Source organism: Drosophila elegans, unplaced genomic scaffold (genome assembly GCF_018152505.1).
Source record: "Drosophila elegans isolate 14027-0461.03 unplaced genomic scaffold, ASM1815250v1 contig_814, whole genome shotgun sequence".
Taxonomy (NCBI): domain Eukaryota; kingdom Metazoa; phylum Arthropoda; class Insecta; order Diptera; family Drosophilidae; genus Drosophila; species Drosophila elegans.
The window spans coordinates 20,043,935-20,063,435 of record NW_024546167.1 but is presented as its reverse complement, the minus strand read 5'-3'; the positions used below and the strand labels follow the sequence as shown (position 1 = coordinate 20,063,435).

The 19,501-nt window shown below is 38.1% G+C and overlaps 2 protein-coding genes across 8 annotated transcripts; both read right to left on the bottom strand.

Moving 5' to 3' along the window:
• Window positions 1–1,358: 1,358 nt before the first annotated feature.
• On the bottom strand, window positions 1,359–18,742 carry LOC108134738. 7 transcript variants are annotated; one of them, XM_017255161.2, is made up of 23 exons: window positions 17,517–18,277; window positions 17,356–17,402; window positions 16,207–16,344; window positions 15,968–16,149; window positions 15,427–15,603; window positions 14,415–14,495; window positions 14,052–14,356; window positions 13,492–13,810; window positions 12,382–13,101; window positions 11,106–11,886; window positions 10,376–10,614; window positions 9,725–9,849; window positions 8,320–9,235; window positions 7,513–8,062; window positions 7,194–7,389; window positions 6,186–6,320; window positions 5,761–5,838; window positions 5,556–5,681; window positions 4,578–4,990; window positions 3,658–3,863; window positions 3,420–3,583; window positions 3,191–3,332; window positions 1,359–2,742 (listed from the first exon to the last, which is right to left on the bottom strand). In XM_017255161.2, the coding sequence occupies exons 1-23, from the start codon at window positions 17,578–17,580 to the stop codon at window positions 2,691–2,693; spliced, it is 6,156 nt and encodes a 2,051-aa protein (XP_017110650.1). In that variant the 5' UTR covers window positions 17,581–18,277; the 3' UTR covers window positions 1,359–2,690. The 7 variants fall into 7 exon arrangements, with proteins under 7 accessions (XP_017110650.1, XP_017110646.1, XP_017110645.1 ...); XM_017255157.2 differs by lacking the exons at window positions 5,556–5,681; window positions 5,761–5,838 and adding an exon at window positions 14,765–14,902 and having other exon boundaries at window positions 17,517–18,278; XM_017255156.2 differs by lacking the exons at window positions 5,556–5,681; window positions 5,761–5,838 and adding an exon at window positions 14,765–14,902 and having other exon boundaries at window positions 9,671–9,849; window positions 17,517–18,276.
• Window positions 6,492–6,894, bottom strand: LOC108134739. The gene is made up of 2 exons (XM_017255163.1): window positions 6,806–6,894; window positions 6,492–6,747 (listed from the first exon to the last, which is right to left on the bottom strand). The coding sequence occupies exons 1-2, from the start codon at window positions 6,867–6,869 to the stop codon at window positions 6,572–6,574; spliced, it is 240 nt and encodes a 79-aa protein (XP_017110652.1). The 5' UTR covers window positions 6,870–6,894; the 3' UTR covers window positions 6,492–6,571.
• Window positions 18,743–19,501: the final 759 nt, after the last annotated feature.

Here is a 19,501-nt window from a genome sequence, read left to right as displayed (position 1 = left end):
CTTGCCACATTTATTGAACAATAAAAAGTAACTTTTATATTTCCAAATTACACTTTAACGATGACTTAATACAGCATATCATAGTTCAGCAGCCAAATCATAAATTTATTTATGGAAAACGGCTGTAAAACAATACTGGTCTAAAGCGGTAAAGTTATCGCCAGACTGACTTTTAATTATAGTAATTAGTATTTATTATATAGGTGTGAGTGTTGAAATAAAATTAAAAGCTAAAACTTTTAGTCTGAAAAGTCAAGACATCATTTATATAGAAATGCCTTTAGACTTGGATGCCCTTTTGTTAGGCAACGAAAGTTTAAACTTGGAATTTTAAATGTTGAGTCCTGCAAATTCCATAAATATTTTTTGTTAAGACCAACAATCTGGCAACATCTTCTCCCAAACCAGCATCAATTCGGTCAAGTGGTAAAAGGAAAGAAGGAAACAAAAAAGTCCAAAAATAATCGGTCAGGGTCCAGAAGGAGAGGAATCATAATGATCATGGTCGTAATGATACCGAGATGCTGAGATGCCGAAAAAGAAAACCCGAAAAGTGGCTAACAAAAGAGAGCCGGAGCCATGTAATTAGGGTGCTGCACAGTGGAACTAAATTGTGGCTGTTGCCACTGCAAAAACAGTAAATGGATTCAGATACAATGCGGCAGCCAGAAGACCAGAAGAACTATAGTAAGTGGTAGAGAAGAGAAGAGGCCAAAACGGTAGCTGCCTCATAGGGCGAGCGAATTGTTATGCTAGTCGTCGACTTCCCCCATCAACAACTGTTGCGCTTGCTGCCGCCTTTGCTGCACTTAGAAAATAATATTGCCCTGTAATGAATCATATATAAATTATATTAAGTTTGTAATTGTTCTAAAATGTAAATTTAAGACAGAAAAGTTACAAAAGTATCCATTTAAACATGATTTTATATGTATGAATATCTCCCTCATATTTACCCAAAAACAAATGAAGTTAACCTTACCTTCCATCTGCAACAATATCCACATTTTTACAGACTTAACAGTGATTTTTCGAAGTGCGCCGCAGTTAATGTTGTATCCCTCCTTGCATATTTTGCATCGCTTTACGATTTTCAAATTAGTTACTGGAAATTTGTGTAAAACATGTGGCCAACTGCGAGTTCAGCTGGTAGTTTGAGCTAGAGGTCCAAAAGCAACAGGTTCATTGATCGCATTCGAAATGCTTCGTTGGCCTCAGCAGGTAGCTGATGTTTTTTTTGTTTGGGCTGGGCCTGGATTGAATCCAATTCCGAATCGGATCGTTGAGCCAAATTAATGATGTTTAGATGCATTTCAATGCCCCCGGGCTGTCAGCAAGACACACTTTTCTCATTTGTTCTCGGTATATTCTTTATTTAATAATTAAAGCTCTTATTTAGTTTTCTTTTTCATTTGTTTTTGTTTTTGCTATCTTGCTTTCCACTTACAACATAAAATGGCTCTCTCTTGTGTATATCATATAATCAATATAATGCATACATTAATTACCTAACTTTTTGTTTAATTTGCGCCTCGCCGAATTGGAAATCTCTATTTAAAATATATAAAATATATATATATATATATATATATATATTTATGTTCGCTACCGTCTTATTAAAAACCAAAAAGAAGCTTCAAAATTGTTGCATCCTCACTCAATCTCTGTATTTTAATACTGACCCAAAAAAACAGGAAATCAGCATTTTAAAGATCATATCTTTATATATGACAAAGTAACTACTGGATTCCGAATTAATCTCTATTTTATTATTGTTTGATCTACTATGAACGTTGTGTGTGATGTGTGTTTGTGTTCCCTAAAAAATCCAACCTATCAAAAAGCTAACTAATTCTGGCTTATATCGTATAATCGCGTCTAACTAATAATCGTTTCCAATAAGGACGAAAACCGTTGTTAATTATCCACATAATGTTGTAATTTTTATTTTGTTTTTCTTTTTATGGAAGCAGCTATGGAAAATGGGAAACTTATCTCGGCCCTCGATAATGACTTTTCAAACTGATCCACTCTGATAATTTCGATTCGAATTTTGGTCTCGCTTGACTAATTTTTGTTCTGTGTATTACCCTTTTATGTAAATAGACATTTATCTAAAAACCGTTTGCCTTGCCTTGCCTGGATTTGAGCCTTTTGAATACCTAATCATATCAATTTGGATTTAGCCTAGTCGAATTCTATATACATTAGACAATCATTTTGGTCTGCTGTACGATCGTTTCTCTCACTTTTTTCGTGGCTAAATATATTTTCTATGTATATAAGTGACAAGACAACCTCACTAAACATAAGTTTTGTATATATATATATGTATGCCATTTGTTGTAAGCTATATAACAAGAATACACACCAAAAATGTTGAATCGTATTCCTCTATATATGTGTATATATTTGTGTATGTACGCTTTGTTCAAAATAGTTTTAAACCCGATTTGAATGACCGACTAAATTCCTTGGACTAAGCAATCGCCTATGCCTAAAACTAATTGGTTTGCTTGGCTTAAGTTCTAAGTGTTGTTTTGTTGGTAGTACCCGTACTAGTGTCGAACAAATCAAATCTTCAAATCGTCAAATCGTCGAAAGTGTTCCGACTAATCCATCAAGTAGCTAAAACTGCGACGCTTAAGCCGGCTGCTCAGAGCCGATCTGGAGCGTGTCTTTAACCTTAGTTACCCGGACTTTATCCACCGGTCAATGGAGTACTCCAGTGCGGATATCCAGCTGTGAATAAAATAGAAAGTCGAAAAGAGTTCTTGAAAATATTTGTATCACAAAATAAAATTCGAAACAACGACTTAATTTTAGATATTAATGTTTAAAAACAATGATCCTGTGCCGATTTTCCAGCACCATATCTGGAATGGAGAGACGGACAAACCAGGAACCCTTATTACTTTAAGCTCGTAGCCGAAAAATTAAAAATTATTAAAATTAATAATCAAATATCCTCGAAGAATTTTCGTATAAATTATTTTTCCGATTCTTTCTTATTTGTCTCCGGGCACAAAAAAGAGACTTACGGGAAAGATTCTTCCCGACACCTTGAAAACCGAGAGTAGATCGACTTTCCTAGTGATGCTGATCAGGAATATATAGTTTTTATGGTAGGAAATGTAACTTGAATGAAAGAGCTTGTCCCATTTAGTTGAACATCTATTAGGATACGTACCGCTTCTTATCCATTTCGCTTTCGGTGCAGAAAAAATAGTGACGCAATTTCGTTTCTGGTGGTATTATCTCGAACGAGTTCTTCTTGCCGGATGCATTGGCGGACATTGAGGCCACTTTGTAGCCGTGCAGGCAGGCCATGCCTGAGTAGAGAAATTGAAATTGAATTAATTGCTGGCCAGTCAGTCACCTGTTTTGTATCAATCCGTCTGCCGTTCGAGTTGACTCACCGAATGCACTCTTGCTATTTGCATCTTGGTAAAAATAGAGGCAGGCATCCTTAAGAACGCAATAGCGTTTCGACCATCCGCACCACCTTGAGCCCAATTTGAGTAGGTATCCGAAGCAGTCGGGCCTCTGAATGTTGGTGGGACTCTGGTACAGGCACCTCGCGCTATAAGGGAAGTGATGTGAGAGAATGGATCACTAGGATAGTCGAAAAGGTCTCCAAGATCAATGAAACCGCACCTTTTGTCCAGCCACTGGTTGTCCTGCGAGGCCGCCTGCCGCAGGAGTTGGAGCCATCGGTTGGCCAGCTCATCGGAGTCCGCAGCCACGTACATGGGAATACCCTCCCCGGCATCCACTTTGAAGGCAAACGGCTTGCCCACATCCACAGGACACAGGTCCACCGTGTGCTTGGCCATTATCATGGCACCAACGGGCTGCGAGTCCTGCAGAATTAGTAAATCACAATATAAATGTCAGATAGCTATAGAAATAAGTGTTACACACATAATAAAATATATTAAGAAACAAAAAAAATAAAATCATAATCTTTCAGCACCAATTCAATAGTTTCAATTTAGTTTTAAAAATAAAAACAAAAATAATACAATGTTCCTAAATCATCAAAAACCATTATTATTTCGAAAGTCATTTTAAAATAAGTAAGTGTTTACCTATTATTTCAAATAAAAATCTTCTGAACTTAATTTTTCAAGCATTTCTAAACATATCAAGAAAAGAAAGAAACAATAATAAATTATCAAATTCATCGTCCTTACATAAAATTTGTTTGGAAAATGATTAGGTATTTAAGAATCAAAATTTTATAAAGTCATGATTATATGCAAATAATCATTTTTAACAAAACGGCTTACATATAATTTCATATTAAAATCTTTTTATGTAGAGAAAAGTATGCGAATTTCGAAATTAAATAAATTTGGATTTACTCTTCCCTACAAATTGCATATAAATCAGATTATTTCATAAGCAAATATAATAAAAAATCTCAACAAGCCATTTAAAATATAAGTTTGGAATGACTCTTATTTACAGAACCTGGAATATATTAAATACAATTTAGTTAACCAAAATTCTAACTAACATCGTTAGTTTTGGGAATGTGAATACAAATTCAAGTCATACAAATGCATACTCACATCTTCTGTTTTGTAGTAGTAGAGGCAGTTATCGGGTCTCAGGGAGAACCATCGTCGCACCCATTTCTTGGAGTTCGGGGCTCCCTTGGCCTGACCACTCTGCCGCCACAAATATCCACTGAAAATGGGTTGACTTGGCGGCTCCAGTTGTTCGTGCATCAGCACTCCAATGGTCCGTGCCACCTGCAGTTCCAGCTTTTCGCAGCCATCGTGCGCGATTTTGACCACCTCGGTGTGGTGCTTGTCCAGAACCTGAACCCCGTTCACCGAGATGATGATGTCGCCCACCTCCAGGCCGGAACTCTCCGCCGGAGTCTCCGGCTCGATAGCAGCCACTACCACGGGCTTGGATCCATGAATGCGGAAGCCAAATTCACCGGAATCGCTCTTGACCACCACAGTTTTATCCACGCCTAAAAGAGGTATATATATATATTAGATAGATTTAGATACACTTAAAAGATACACTTCAATTTAGATCATACATTTGGAAAAAACTTTTTAAATTAATTACAATAAAACATTTTGCATCTGGAAAATACCTTCCCGCAGTTTTGAGTAATCATTTGGAGACACAATTTGGGAAAAAATAATAACACTAAAACATATAGTGTTATTTCAATTTCTTCAAAAAAATATATATACATGAAATATAAAACATAAAAGGTTAATATGAATTGATCAAAATTTATAAAAAAAAAAACTTAAAGGTTTTTAAGTCTAGGATTTCAAATCGAGACAGAAGCTTTAAAAAACCATTGTTAGTTCCATATTAAAAAACAATTATTTTGAGGACTATAAGTAAAAAAAGCTAATAAAATTTTTTTAGATTTCTTTAAAGACAATACAAATAAAAATACAAGCATTTCCCATACTTTTTCTCAAGTGTAGACATGGGAAATTATTTATAGAGAGACAGAGAGAGATTTAAGTGATTTGTGTTATTTTATTTCCGGATTTCGTCCGGACATCATTTACCATGTGCACCGTTGCTAAGTGTGGATATCACAAATGTTTCGCGTGCCCAAACCAGGAGCATCAATTTCAAGACCTCCTCCAACTTTCGTCGAATCGAATCCGGCGTGGAATTTGACGCTATTAATTCTGTATAGTTATATTCATAAATAAAAAAAAAATTAAAACCCTTTACGGAGACGTTTGATTTCTTTTGTTGTTTACCCACCAATCATTTGGCCTGAGTATTGTGTAAACACCACGTAAATATTCCCAAAACTTTTCGCACTTATTTCTTTACATTTGGCTTTAAACCGAAGTACCGAACGGAACGCGTTGCGGATTTTTTATGGTCGGCACACAACAAAGCACGCACCTCAACTATTCTCGATAATAGAGCCAAAAAACTATGGGTTGTTTTTTTTTATTTCGGTTCTGTCTGATGGTCCCTACATACATATCTACTATGTATGCCAAGTGCCGGTCATGAAAACTCGGAGCGCCATGCCATTTGTTATCTCAAAAATTCTCCCAATTTTCTCTCAATCTCTCTCTGTGTTTCTCAGTAGAAAAGCACGCACGTTGTGCCAAAATTAGAATATTGTTTGGGTGTTCGAACAGGGTGTTTTTTTTTTCAATTTATTTTGGACTTACGAAAGCTGTTGTGCTTCTGGCGATGATACATTTCCAGGGTGCAACGCCGCTGGACGAGACGGTGGAGGATCACTTGATATTTGGCATGGAAGCCCTTTTCGGACTCCGTGGAAGCTCGACGTTCCCTGGAACGATCTATAAAAAAGGAAATACAATTTATAAAAATTTGCAAGTGACTCACAAGTAAGTAAAAGCAGTAAACTTAAGGGACAATATATTTCTTACTCTTTTGTTTTAAAATTTAATTTGACTATTTTTGGAAAAATTTAATTTAATTTGAATTGAAACAATGTTAAACTTAAATTGTTGCATTTTAAACAAACATAATTTTTATTAGTTCAGTTATATAGTAAATTTGTACATTTCAAATCATAATAACGCATTAGCTACTCCACACATATCGTTTGGCAGATCGCTTTCGTTGCAAATTTTCGGACTAACTTCTTACATGGATCTTGAAGTATATAGCATTCGTTTCTGTTTTCATCATAGTAATAAAATTTAGGAACTGGAAAAACATTCATTATACAGCTATTAATCCTTGGCTTTAGGCCGCAAACAGCTAGAAAAGTGATTGTTGATTATTAGTCAAAAACAGTTTTGTGTCGCTTAAAACTCACGATATTTCAGACCCACAACATATTCAAGAAATAATACGAAAATAATAGAAAGTACTGTTTTCATCTTTTTTGTTTGCTACCAAATGCAGTAAATATTTTCAATCTTACATTATTTTTTCATTTTTCTTTTTTTCAGTAACAACTGTGTCAAATAAAATTTGTCTTGGAAAATTTTTAGTTTAGTTTCATGTATCTGTTACTTTAAATGCCAATTCTTATAGAAGCAAAGACATTTAAGATATGCTATATGTATTTGGGTCTTGCTCATACAAATTGCACAAGTATTGCGATCTAAATTTTAAACAAACAGTAAATGCCTTTGCATAGAAAATTAAACCTTAGTTATCAAAAACGAATTCCACGTCATAAGTAATGCTTTTTCACTCACCAAAGCACTGATGGTCCAGCTGAGTCCACAAGTCATCATCGGTCAGACGTGTGTAGCGACCTGCGTCGTAGTGACCCTTATAGATGATGTGCTGGCTCTGCTCGGTGTTGATATCAGGCAGGACACAAGGACTCGAGCCAGCAGGACGCAAGACTGGGGTATTGGGCAAACTGGGAGCACGACCACGCTCCTCGCTCTGCAAAATAATAAAAGCTATTAATATCAAAAGCTACACCTCAATAGAATAAACTATTATGGTAATAATTAGGTTAGCAACAATAGTTACAGAAATAAAAGTCTCTTTAGATTTAGATATTACCTTTGCCCTGATGTTCTCCTGCCTGGTTTTGTAGTGCCTGCCCCGTTCGCCGTGATATCGTTCCTCGGATCGGAATCGCTTGTCCATCTTTTTGTACAAACGCTGGGTGGTCTTGGTGGTCACTGGGGAGTCGGCAAAGTCCGAGGGTGGCTTAACGATGTCCTGTTCGATGTAGGGTATCGATTCGACCGAGTCCCCAGCCAGTTCGCTAATGGTGTTGCTCTGCTGCTTGCCCTCCATTTCCTTGCCACAATGGAGGCAGTGACTTTGCTCGCCACTGGCCGCATTTCCATCGGCTTCGCTGTAGAACACTGAATCCGAGCCTGGTGACACGGACCGCAGGGACTCTATGGACTTGGCTTTGAGTTGAAAGGTGTCCGAAGTGGATTTCGATTGAGTGCTGCTTATTGTGGGCAGTTTGGGCGAGAGCAGGGATGTGGGCGTGGCACAACTGTGTGGTTTCTTTACTGTCAACGGTATAACTCCTGCTTCAAGTTGTGTGGTCATCAAAGACTCCGATGCTGTCACCTTCGATGTTGATGAAGGCACACTAATAAAAAAATTAAATAGTAGAAATTAAATTACTATTAATATATACTTCTATATTAAAATTAAATATAAAATAATAATATCAATTACAAAGTATTATATTAGAAATGTCTCCACCTTTGAAATAAATTCATTAATCTAATATGGCTTACATTTAAATTACATTTTCAGATATTACCGTAATAAAAATAACTAATAACAAATCGAAAAATATTTAAATTGGGTATTAATTAATAGATTTAACTACGTTTTTTTTACCTGTGTAATGATGTTGAGGTTGTAGTGGTAGATGTCCCTGCTAAGGCGCCACTTGTTGTCCCTGGTTGGGCGCCACTTATTGCCCCTGCTTGGGCGCCACTTGACATGCTGGCATCTAGTAGCAACTCTGTGTCGCCACTGCCGCTGCTCAGGCCAAAAATGGTGGGTGTGGCGCGACTCCTTCGCCCCGCTGCCGCCGCCAGGACATCCTCCCGTGAACTTTTCCTCAACTGTCGTCGAATCTTGGGTCGAAAGCGTTTCATCTTGCTGGGACTGCTGCCATTATCCATGGATCCTGGTACCTGTTGCTCTGGTGAGGTGACCTTGCTCGATGATCCTGTGGGCTTTTTAATGGGACTGGTCAGGGCACGCATATTCTCCTTTTCAATGTCCAGTTTCATGCTGGTTTTGCGCCGCTTCCTTTCATCTTCCTGTCGAATTCTCCGGGCTTTGCTTCGCATGCCCTGCTCTTCGTCGTCGTCGTCATGAGGACTTTCGTAGTACCCTGAAGACGAGTATCGCATTTCGCTGCGCTCATCTTCTGATATTGAATCGGGCTTGGGCTTAACTCCGGGCGGCACACTACTTTCCGCCGTACTGACTTTCATTTGAGCTGTACCCAAGCTGATCACCGTTTGTGTTTGACTTTCTTTGGCTGGAGATTTAATGGCTGCTCCGGAGACGGGACAACTTCCCGAAGAGGTGGTGCTACTGATGGAGTGCGAGGGCGATTTCCTGGTCAACTCAGCCACCGAACCAATGGGTGACTTGAGCTGGGATTTGGTCAAAGTGGCCTGCTTATCCCTCTCCTTTTCGTCATGTTGCAGTAGTTCCTCCCTCATGGAGTACAACGAACTGGCGCTTTCGAAGGAACTTCCGGCATGTGTCTTCTCCAACTGCGAACTTTGTGTGGAAACTGTGAAATAAGAAGGGGTTTTCAGCCAGTTACTAAAGCTGTTTTTAAGCAAATTTCTCGAGTACAGCTAAAGCATTGCGGGCAAGGCATCATAATCATCAGGCATCAACAACATTAAAACTAGGGAGGAGAGAGATAGATTTAGACAGACAAAGTTGAGGTGTGGCAGATGAGTCTACAATCTATAAGCTATATAGGCTGTATAACACTAGGGCAGTAAGCATGGTGGCGGTGAGAGTACATGGTGGTGGATTGGTGGTGGCCACAAAAACACATTTCGATTCGATTTGGTAGTAACACTCATTCATGGATCAAGATTATTAGGTTATGTTCTACACACAAACACAGGAACAGGAACAGGAACACACACAGCACGAGTACGAGTACGAGTACGAGTACGATTACGGGTACGAGTACGTATCGGAGGGCCCAAACCTGGCACTTGTGTGGTCGACGATGAACTGGTCGTTGTCGGCGGTGTCTTAATACCTGGCGTTCGTTTCGAGGTGTCCGTGCAGGTGGCATACTCATCTGTATTCGTACTGCACTCCGATATATCCGCACTCCGGACGTAATCTGTAACGCCCATTGGCAGGAACGAAGCATCCGAGTGTCTGGAAGAGAGTTTAAAATACATTACTTATTCTTGGTTTGTCAAGCTTCTTAAATCCTAAAGGCTTTTAAATTTTGTCTTAAAAGTCTGATTTCATCGTATTACATACAATTTCGTTTGCATGGTTTTCAATTAAATAGTAAATGATTAAATATTTTTTAAATATAAAAAATCAGAATGTGTAAAGAAACCTTAACAAGGTGTTTGGTTCAATTGAAGTTAAGCTAAATGATATTTAGTATTTAGTATAAAATGAAAATTTGTGATAATATACTCGGTTAATGTAAGTCTTTTTTCAAGTTGATAAATTAACACAATTTTAAGTGTGTTTTAAAAACTGTATTTGTTATAGCTAAAAGTTTATTATACATAAAGAAGTCCTATTAAAATTCTGGTAAAAAAACTAAAAGTCATGATTTGATAATCATATTGAAGGGATATAAATAGTTTGCTTTTTCTTACTATATCACAAAGCATACTTTTGGGCAAAAGATAAATATATCTAGCACCATATATTTTTTAGTAACCTTTGCTTGGCAGCTCCGCCTATAAACATGAGCTGTCGGGCATCCGGAACCGATCCCCTGGCCACCATGCTCCTCTTGGGAAGTGGTGAACATATAGAGCTGTCCAGTATCTGATTCGATGATGGGGTCACAGCGATGGCTGGTGGCGGCATTAGAGGTTGAGTGGAAGTAGGCCTCGATGCGGTTGGTGTGGGGGTCTTGATGATCTTCGGCAGTGTTTGTAGGCCATAGGTGGGGCTCTAAAAGGGTAATTTTAGTTAAATTACTTTATAATATATATATTTCATAGAGCTGCTGTCAATACAATAGTAGTGGTACAATCTAAAACAAACGTTTAAGGCAAAGGACAACTTTTCTAGTAATTTATTATAATGCTTTCTTAGCAACACACCATATGAGGCTTAAGAAACCTTGAATATTTTTTAAGGAACTTTTAAGATGTAAATAATTCGCTAAAGTTTAATAACAATTTAAGAAAATAACTATATATCCTTGTGTGTCTGCACTTTCTATTTAAATAAAAATAATTTTATTATCTGATCTATTTTTTTAAATACAAATCTTAAAACAATGTTCTTATCAATATTTCTTCGTTTTTCAATTTCTCTTGTAATTTATCATTAATAAATATATAAAAATTGTTTATATTGTCAAAGCTGCTTCTAAAATATTTTTGCTCTTTCCATAAGCTAAAAAACTACTACTATTTTGACCACAACTGTGTACCCACTTGTTCTTCAAAATCCAGGGCATCGGTGTCCACCGAACTTCTTTGCTGGTGCTGCAGCAGTAGATTCTTCCTTTTCGACGAGGGAGTCAATAGCAAATTGGAGCTATACGATGCATCGGATATATCGCGATGTTCAGCCGTCAAGACAGTGACCTGCGACTCGTTCCAAATGCCATCGGAATGATCGCGTGTGTTGTCGTTGGCCAGCGAGTCAGAGGATGGATAGGTTGAGACATTGGCCAGCAGTTCGTCGCGGCAAGGACTCGCTGGAGTGGATGGCAATCGCAGGCCAGGAGTTGGAGTTCCCGAAGTCTTCGCCTCATAGTCATCATCCAGGCTCACAGAACGCTTGCGGAACTGAGATCTCTTGTCTTGAATATCCCCCAGTTGCGGTTGCGATTCCACGCGGTAATTACATGGTGTTATGTTCTCGTAGAGCGGCTCCTCATCCTCCGGATGATCTGTCTCCAGTTTCTGCTCATCCTCATCGATTTCCTCCTCAACGTCTTCCTCTTCGGGCTCAGAGACTTCATCCTCATCATCCTCCTCATCACTGGGCTCCAAATCCGCTTTTCTAACCTCAACTTCGACCGATTTCAGTTTTGGCAAAGTTAAAGCTGCTGCCTGGGCCATTCTTTGTTGCTGCATTTTTCTCATCGCAATTTCGGCCTTATGTTGCTTCCTGTGCTTCAGTTGCAATTTAGGACTTGGCTTTGGCGAAACGTGTGGCTTGAAATCTATAAATATTTCCTGCTCATCTCGATCTCGAACCGCAGGTGCACTGACAGAAAAATAAAATAGTAAAATTTCTATGTATTTAACATTGAAATTAAATATGCAATTATAATTATAAATACAAGGCATTTTAAATATCAATGCATTAATGTTAACATTAAAATTGTTGATTACAATGCATTTAAAATTGCATGACTTAATATGAAAATATTTTAATAAATGTGGAAAATATTAGATCTAAAATGATTATATAATGCATGTTTAACGCATGATTTAATATTAAAGTATTTTAATTAAAAGGAAAAGTATTTAAAGGAGTTAATATTTGATGTAAATGTATTTTATTTAAGTAAAATATGGTTATAATTTAGATATTGAAATTAATTCCAAAAATAGTCAAAATAAAAACTTATAAAAAAGTGCAATATATAAAATACCTAAAATAGCTTAAGTTGATGAAAATCGAAGCAAAAAATATTTTAATTGGGTACAAAAAGATGGATTTACTACGTGTTCTTAACCAGTATACTTGGGGTATTACCTGAGTGGCTCATCCGGAAAACAGCTGACCTTGTCGCGCCTTCGAAAGGATGTTCTCGGCCCGAAGCCATCGATGAGCTTCTCGGTTTGCCCATAGACCGGCATGGATTGGCGTCTCAAGTCATCGCGACGAAATGGGGAGTCAATCATTTGGGGCAACATGGACATTCGGCGATGTTGGGCAGCCTGTTCCATGCAGACCTCCGAACTATAACTCTCCGTTTCGTGGGGATGATCCTCCTCCTCCTCGTAGTACTCCTCCACATCCACATCCACATCGACATCCACATCAACATCCACATCGTCGTCGTTCTTGCAGTACTCACTTGGTGGCGGCAATAAATGCGATTGGCTAAAGTCGAGGGGCACATTCTCGGCCATGAGTTCCGATCCCTCTGTAATGTGTCGCCTGGGCAGACTATTCGAGAAGTAATCCGTATGCGAGGTGCTCGTTCGTCGAGGCAAACTGTTGCTCTCGTAGTCGAAGCTTTCATTCAGAGCCACTGCCGCGGCATTCACATTCACATACTCCACATTCTGTTCGGAGGGCGACGGTCGAGTCCTGCTCAGGTGCTCCATTCCCAGGCCATAGCTATGGGCATCCAGCAAAGGTGGCGGCGGTTTGTAGTACATGATGTTGTTCTGGGCATCCGAGAGGGTCTGCAATGGCACCACATCCTGCGACTGAGTGCGGTAGATGATCTCGTGGGGGTAAATCGAGCTGTGGATGGAGTGATCATCAAATATTACTCTTTTTTTTTTAATTTAAAATTTTTATTTTTTTTCCAAAATAATTTAAATCTTAATTTTAATAGGGACTCAGGAATAGCTAAAATATATAGTAAGTTTTGGAAATCAAAAACTTTATTTATATTAAAAAATATTAAAATAAATAAATTAAAAATACAAATAGGAATCAGATTAATTACTTGAAAAATGTAATTATTTATTAAAAAGTAGCAAATTAATTTAAATCGGATTTTTGATAATAATTTTAGAGTTCGGAAGATTTTTTAAAATAAAAAATGTACTTTAAACGAAATGTTGCTGTATTCAATTTTATTTAAATCATAAAATGTTAGTATAAAATTATGAATCAAATAAAACCTACCCATATTGATACTGATGTGATGGCAGCTCCTTGCCATTGGGTATTTCGGAAAGGCTTTTCGTTAGTTTCTTGCCATTCTGGAGACCATTGGTTTGAGCCCCCTGGGAGACCACCTTAATGCGATGCGGTGGCCGAGGACTTAAGGCCAGAACTTGAGTATTATAGCCAACTTGACCCTGTCGACGGGCAGCGGCATCCGTTTGAGTGGCCTGCGTCTTCATGGCATTGCGGAACTTCTTCTCCACGATGAGAACTTCGGGACTGGGCAGTGGAAGAGCCAAAGGCAGAGGCTGTGGTATAATCAGGCCAACCATGTTGTCTGAAAAATTAAATAATTATATAATAGTTTATAATTTAAAAGTTATAGAGTACATTCAAATTATTTAAATCAGAAAATTATAAATACAATTAAATAAATATGATGGAAGTTCGGCTTCGTACTTATGAATACTTATACTTATACCTAACCTAAAACCCACTTTTTATTTAAAAGACATAATTTGGTAAGAGTACCTTTGTCGAACCTGAAGCTCCTATTAATTAATCAGTTAATTCCTCACCTGGAATCGGTTGGTGGAGGTGGATTGGGGCATGGTGGTGCTGGCAGGGTTGCAGTTGAACTGGTGGTGGCAGCCAGGTTTTTGGCAGAGTGGAGCTTTGCTGTGGCTGTGGCATCTGCTGCTGACTGAGGAGCGGTGGCTGGAGGGTCTCGTACATGGAACCCGTGGCAATAATCGGCTTCTTGCCCCCAATTAAACGCTCCTGACTCCGGGCGGTTTTCAATCGCCCCGTGGACCGAAATCCGGCATTCACATTGTCGAAGCTGGTGAGTGTGTGGGATCTGGCGAAGCTCACGTGCTTGGTTCTGTGGAAAACGAATTTTGTGAAAGACAATTTCTAGAGGAGATTATTCTTCAACTTACCTCACATTTCCGGCCTGTTGCTGATGATGATGTTGGTGATGAGTGGTTGGCATTGTGGCATAAGTGGGGCAGTGATACGAGCTGTGGAGTAAGCACATTAGCAGAATATTAACCAATTTCCCCTAGCTACATTTTTAGTTAACACACAAGCATTTTTAGTTAATTTAATTCTTTTAATTTTAACAAGATTTTTTTTTTGGATTTTTGCTTTGGTCACGTGCAGACACATAACAATAAATAAACATTTTTAGTTTAGCGCACTTTTTTTAATAGAGTTTTTGTTCAGCTTCTTGCATATATATATATATCTTATTTAAGTATTTTGTTAGATTTTAGATCACTTTACATACCAAACATTTAGATTAGCGATTTGATTGGTGTGTGATGTTGGTGGTGTAGGATTTGGTGGAGCGCAAAGCTCGACATAATAATTCCGTAGCAAAACATCCTGGTAAAAGGATTCAAGTGGTGCTGTACAACAAGTTGCCCTTTACACATTTTGATCATTTCATTTAGTATTTGGTGGGGTTTTGATTTGATTTTGGCAATATCAATTGTTAAATTTTGGTTGATTTTTACAGTTGTTTTTTTTTTTTGGTTTTTGAGGAGAGAAGGACAGGTGGATGAATAACGAAAAAGTATTTTTATACAGCATTTCTAGTAGGGTGTTTATCAGTGGTTTTTCGAGTGGTTGACAAAAACTTGTTTGGAGGCAAAAAGCGGCATAATGCAAATGGATGATTCGGAAAGTGGAAAGTTTCGGGCAAGCATTGCGAGCGTTTTTCATATATAGTACATACAAGACAATATATAATAGTGTATATATATTGGGAGAGTCGGGGTGTATAGCGAGCGACAGAGAGTTAGTGACTACAGAAAGTGCGACAGTTAAGCATGATCTAAGCGACAGTTGGCATAGCATTTTACGGTTTTTAATTTGGGTATTTTTTTTTGGTTCTTGGTTATCTGTTTCTGTATTATCGATCTGTAATATCGATCAGGCACTTCATACCTGTGGTCCGATTGGTAGTCGGCGTTGTTGTTGGTCATCTGCTGCTGCTGACCAATCCAGGTGTAACGACCACCCGGATCCGCTTCACCCGATTTACCAGTGCTCAAAATCGAAGCCGGTTGACGGCGAAAATAGGAACTTTCCAATTCGTGTGTGTCTGTGTAGTTGTTTTGGTAGCTACAAAATGGGTTGATACGAAATTATTGTTAATAACGGAGTATAGATTTTGAACCATTGTAGACGAAATTAATTATAACTATATACCACAGATTTTAAAGGAGATTTCAGTGGATGTCTTTGGTACAATTAGAATTTTTCACATAAATACGAATTATTTTATAGAGTCTAATATATTTATAAAAACGAAGGATACAATAATTAAGGTGTCACGCTTCACATGAACATATCTGTGGTAACCTCAGAAATTTGTTCTTTTTTTGAGATCATTATAATTTGAATGGATATAACTGTGACATTTATGGAAATATTTTCAGAACTCGATTAAAAATGACATATTTTTTTTATTACAATTTCTACCCACCGTGGATATTTCTCAAACGGAGCATAGGCGGCCAGATTCTCATCGGAGGGCACTCGACGACCGACACAACCGCCCAAAAAACTGCCCGATTGCGTTTGACCACGACGCGAAAGGCAGCCAAAAAATCGTTCCCGCCTAGGACGCTGCTCTATGCTATGCAGCTGGCGATCTGTGAGGCAGTACTTTAAAAATATTCAAATTAATTAAATAAAACTTTCTGAATAACATATTTAACAAACCTGTTCCCTAATATCTCCGCGTGAGTAGACTGAAGTGCGAGGCTGTAGCTCCGAGGAGAGTGTGTGGCGAAGTCTTCGGCGACCAGTGTGTTCGTCTTCGGAGTCGTAGCTGCGATCCATGTGGCTGGAGTAAGTGGTCTAGGGATTACATTTTAACAAAAATTAATAATATATTTTCAAATATTTTTTTTACGAACGCCTTTAAATTGTATGTTGCTATTATGGTACAACCAGTCGTATACTTAACATTGCATTTAATAAGAGGACAGGCATAAACTCATCATACAACTATTTTAAGTACATGTTATTACATTATAGCTAAATTAAAATTTATGACCAATTTAAGAATCCTTTTTTGTGTTCTTCTCTAAAATTGGTCTATTCGTGTTGAGGCCCAACCTGTCGTATACTTAATATTCGGTTTAGAAGGGAGTCAGGTATAAAAACATTATGTACCTATTAAAAAGGCAAAAAATATATCCAGGACAGCTTTAATTTTTTTTCAGGGCTATATTTTTTAAATTTAAATCTGTATTTTTTATTGTTGTAATATAAGTACGTATACGACTTCTTGACATTATCGCAGCTTATTTTCATATAATCTATTTTTTGATAATTAAATTTAATTAATTTTTTTTTTATTTTTCTTTTTTGAGTTTCTTTAAGAATGGAAAACTTACTTATTTCAGTTTGTTTTAAAAAACGTTTTTGTCTTTCCTAAAGAATTATATTACAGAAATTCTCTTAGAGTTTTGTGTAATGTGTTTTTCTAAAAATGTATTTTGCCTGTCAGATTACTTTTCTCACTTAAAGTATATCCAACTTCACTTTTCTTAGTGTTCCTTCTACTGTTGTAATGGTTTTATTACTCCGCTTCTTTCCCTGACTAATCCTGTCTAATCCCTTAATTTCTCTTCTAGTTTCTGCTGTGCTATCTTAAGCCCCCTAATTTCTCCAGCCACTTGCATGCTGAGCTGTCTTTTCCTGCCCTCTAGATTTGTACCAAAATAATTGTGTCAATCATACGGTGTGACAGCATCTGCTTCCCGGAATTTTTCAGGCCTGACAGAAATTAATTTTACTCGCCGCACACTTTGTGGTGTTTAATGTTTTGCGTTTTTGGCCGAGGTGCTCTATGTGAGTACGAACCTTGGTGGAGACCTCAATGTTGCCCAATGACACAGCATGATGCAGACCTGTAAATGAAATGGCTGTTGTTTCATTTTGCCTTGCCAGTCGAATAAAACATGGGCGCACACATAAAAGATGTGTGATTATGTGCCTTAGAGCCGGGATTTCCAAGGACTCACCAGTTCCAGTCGTTGATGATGTTGATGATGTTCTGTTGTTTGTGCCACGCAAGGCAATATCCATTTTCAAACGGCAACAAAAGAAATAAAATGCAAAAGAAAAGAAAAGAAAAGCGAAACAGGGGCAAACACACACACACACACGTCAACTCCTATATATATGCTGGGAAATTGTGCTCTTTTTGTTTTCGACTCTATTTTTTTCGTGTCAATTGTCTGGGTGAGGCTTTGAAATCCTTGACTTCAGCTGCTCCATGTTGACTGCTTCAATATTGATAATTAAAAAACATAATTACTACAAGTGCGGCTGTTGTTGTTCGTTGTCATTTGAATCGCTTTTCCAGTTTGTATACTAATCTTCGTGGACTTATGCAAGGCAGTCAGCAATCGATATTCGCGCTGGCCAAAAAAGCGATGGAAAAGCCGTAGGAAAAACGCAAACTCTACGTTTTTTCCACCGAATTCAATTTTGTTGGGTCCTCTTCCGCGTTTTTAATTTGCGTTCCGCTGGAGCTGGGTTTCGCTGCGGTCTTGTTAATTATTCTTAAATTCCGCTGAGTTGACTGCTTTTCGCAGGGTCTTCCTTTCTTCCATTTTTTTTTTGGCTGGGGTGTGTGTGTGTGCTCCTAACAGTTTTCACGGATTTTCCGGTCCCCAAAACACGCTCCTCACTCGATGGCGCTGATGCTGGAACTGAAACTCAGCCACTGAAACTCGCATTTTCCGACGCACTGACAAAAAGAGCGAGAGATTTTCATGCGAATTTAAGAGAGTTTGCCTGGAAGCGAGGCAAACATAAAACAGATGTTCGGCATCTGGTGCGTTTTGGGGGGAGGTTGGTGGGTTTTCCGGACTTTCGGGGGATTCTGCGACTGCAAAAGCGCAACAATGAAAATGCCTGGAAGTAGGCATGCGTTTGCGCATTAGGGCTCGACGAAAAAGGCAGCAGGACGTATGTCAACAAGGCAGACAGTCGGCCAGGACATGCCATTGCCATATCCTCATGCCTCGTCCAGCTATTATTTCAGGAGCAGAGAACGGAGGAAACAGAAGAATCAGCAGCATCGTCACGTAGCCAACGGCTAAATTTCACTTAGAACTCGTTCGAGGCGTCCACAAAAGTTGACTTCACACGGCTTCCATGTCTGGCTGTAAGGCAAAAACATGTCTAACACAATGTGCACAGCAACAAATTGAAAACCACTTCCATTGTAATTGATTTGGGATTGTATTTCTGTGTGCACCGAAATGTTTTTATTAAAATTCTCTATTATAAGTAATACCTCTTAACGAGATACAAATTTCTGATATCAAATTTTGTGACGAAAAATTCTTTTAAAATTTAAAATTCGAATATGTTTCCTATGACGGTTTTCGAACGAAAAAGTTGTTCAGACTATAGTAGATTTAGCGTTTTTAGTTTATAAATAAATAATATGCTTAATATTGTCCTCTAAGGATAACAAAATCAAGATAGACATGGATATTTTATTTCATTTTTGCGGAGTTCCCCCATATTATCAACTTCTACAAAGCTTTAATCGAGGCAAGGAAGCTTTTATGCCCTTGCGATGAATTTAATTGGTTTTTGTGTGTGAGTGCCAGAGCGCTGTACTCCGGCACTAGGAGTAGTTAGGTTAATTTGCTTGAGATATCTGCCACAAAATGAAAGAACAAAGGCGAAGTTGCCACTGCATCATTTCAACTAAATTACTACGAAGTTTCCTATGGCATACTTTTGGGGGGAATTAGGGGACAGAGGTCATAACAAAATTACAACGGCTACGGCAAACCACGAATTTAGGTCTGCTTTATGGCATTAGGACACATATAAAACGTTTGAAGATTCATTTTGCGGAAGAGGAAATGTGCGAGGTAAAACTTTTTGTGGTTATTTAAGGCGGTGATAACCTTTAAGTTGTCATACAAATCTGTGGCACATTTTTAATGCCCTTTCAATGTTTTTTTTTTATAGGTAATAAAGG

Excerpts from the sequence above, each read along its gene's own strand:
- LOC108134739 (XM_017255163.1), bottom strand. The coding sequence starts at position 6,869 with ATGAAAACAGTACTTTCTATTATTTTCGTATTATTTCTTGAATATGTT. Across the intron at positions 6,748-6,805 it reads TGTTGTGGGTCTGAAATATC|CTGTTTGCGGCCTAAAGCCA; the intron begins GTGAGTTTTAAG and ends TCACTTTTCTAG.
- LOC108134738 (XM_017255161.2), bottom strand. The coding sequence starts at position 17,580 with ATGGATATTGCCTTGCGTGGCACAAACAACAGAACATCATCAACATCA. Across the intron at positions 16,150-16,206 it reads GCGGAGATATTAGGGAACAG|TACTGCCTCACAGATCGCCA; the intron begins GTTTGTTAAATA and ends ATATTTTTAAAG. Across the intron at positions 14,357-14,414 it reads CAACAGGCCGGAAATGTGAG|AACCAAGCACGTGAGCTTCG; the intron begins GTAAGTTGAAGA and ends CGTTTTCCACAG.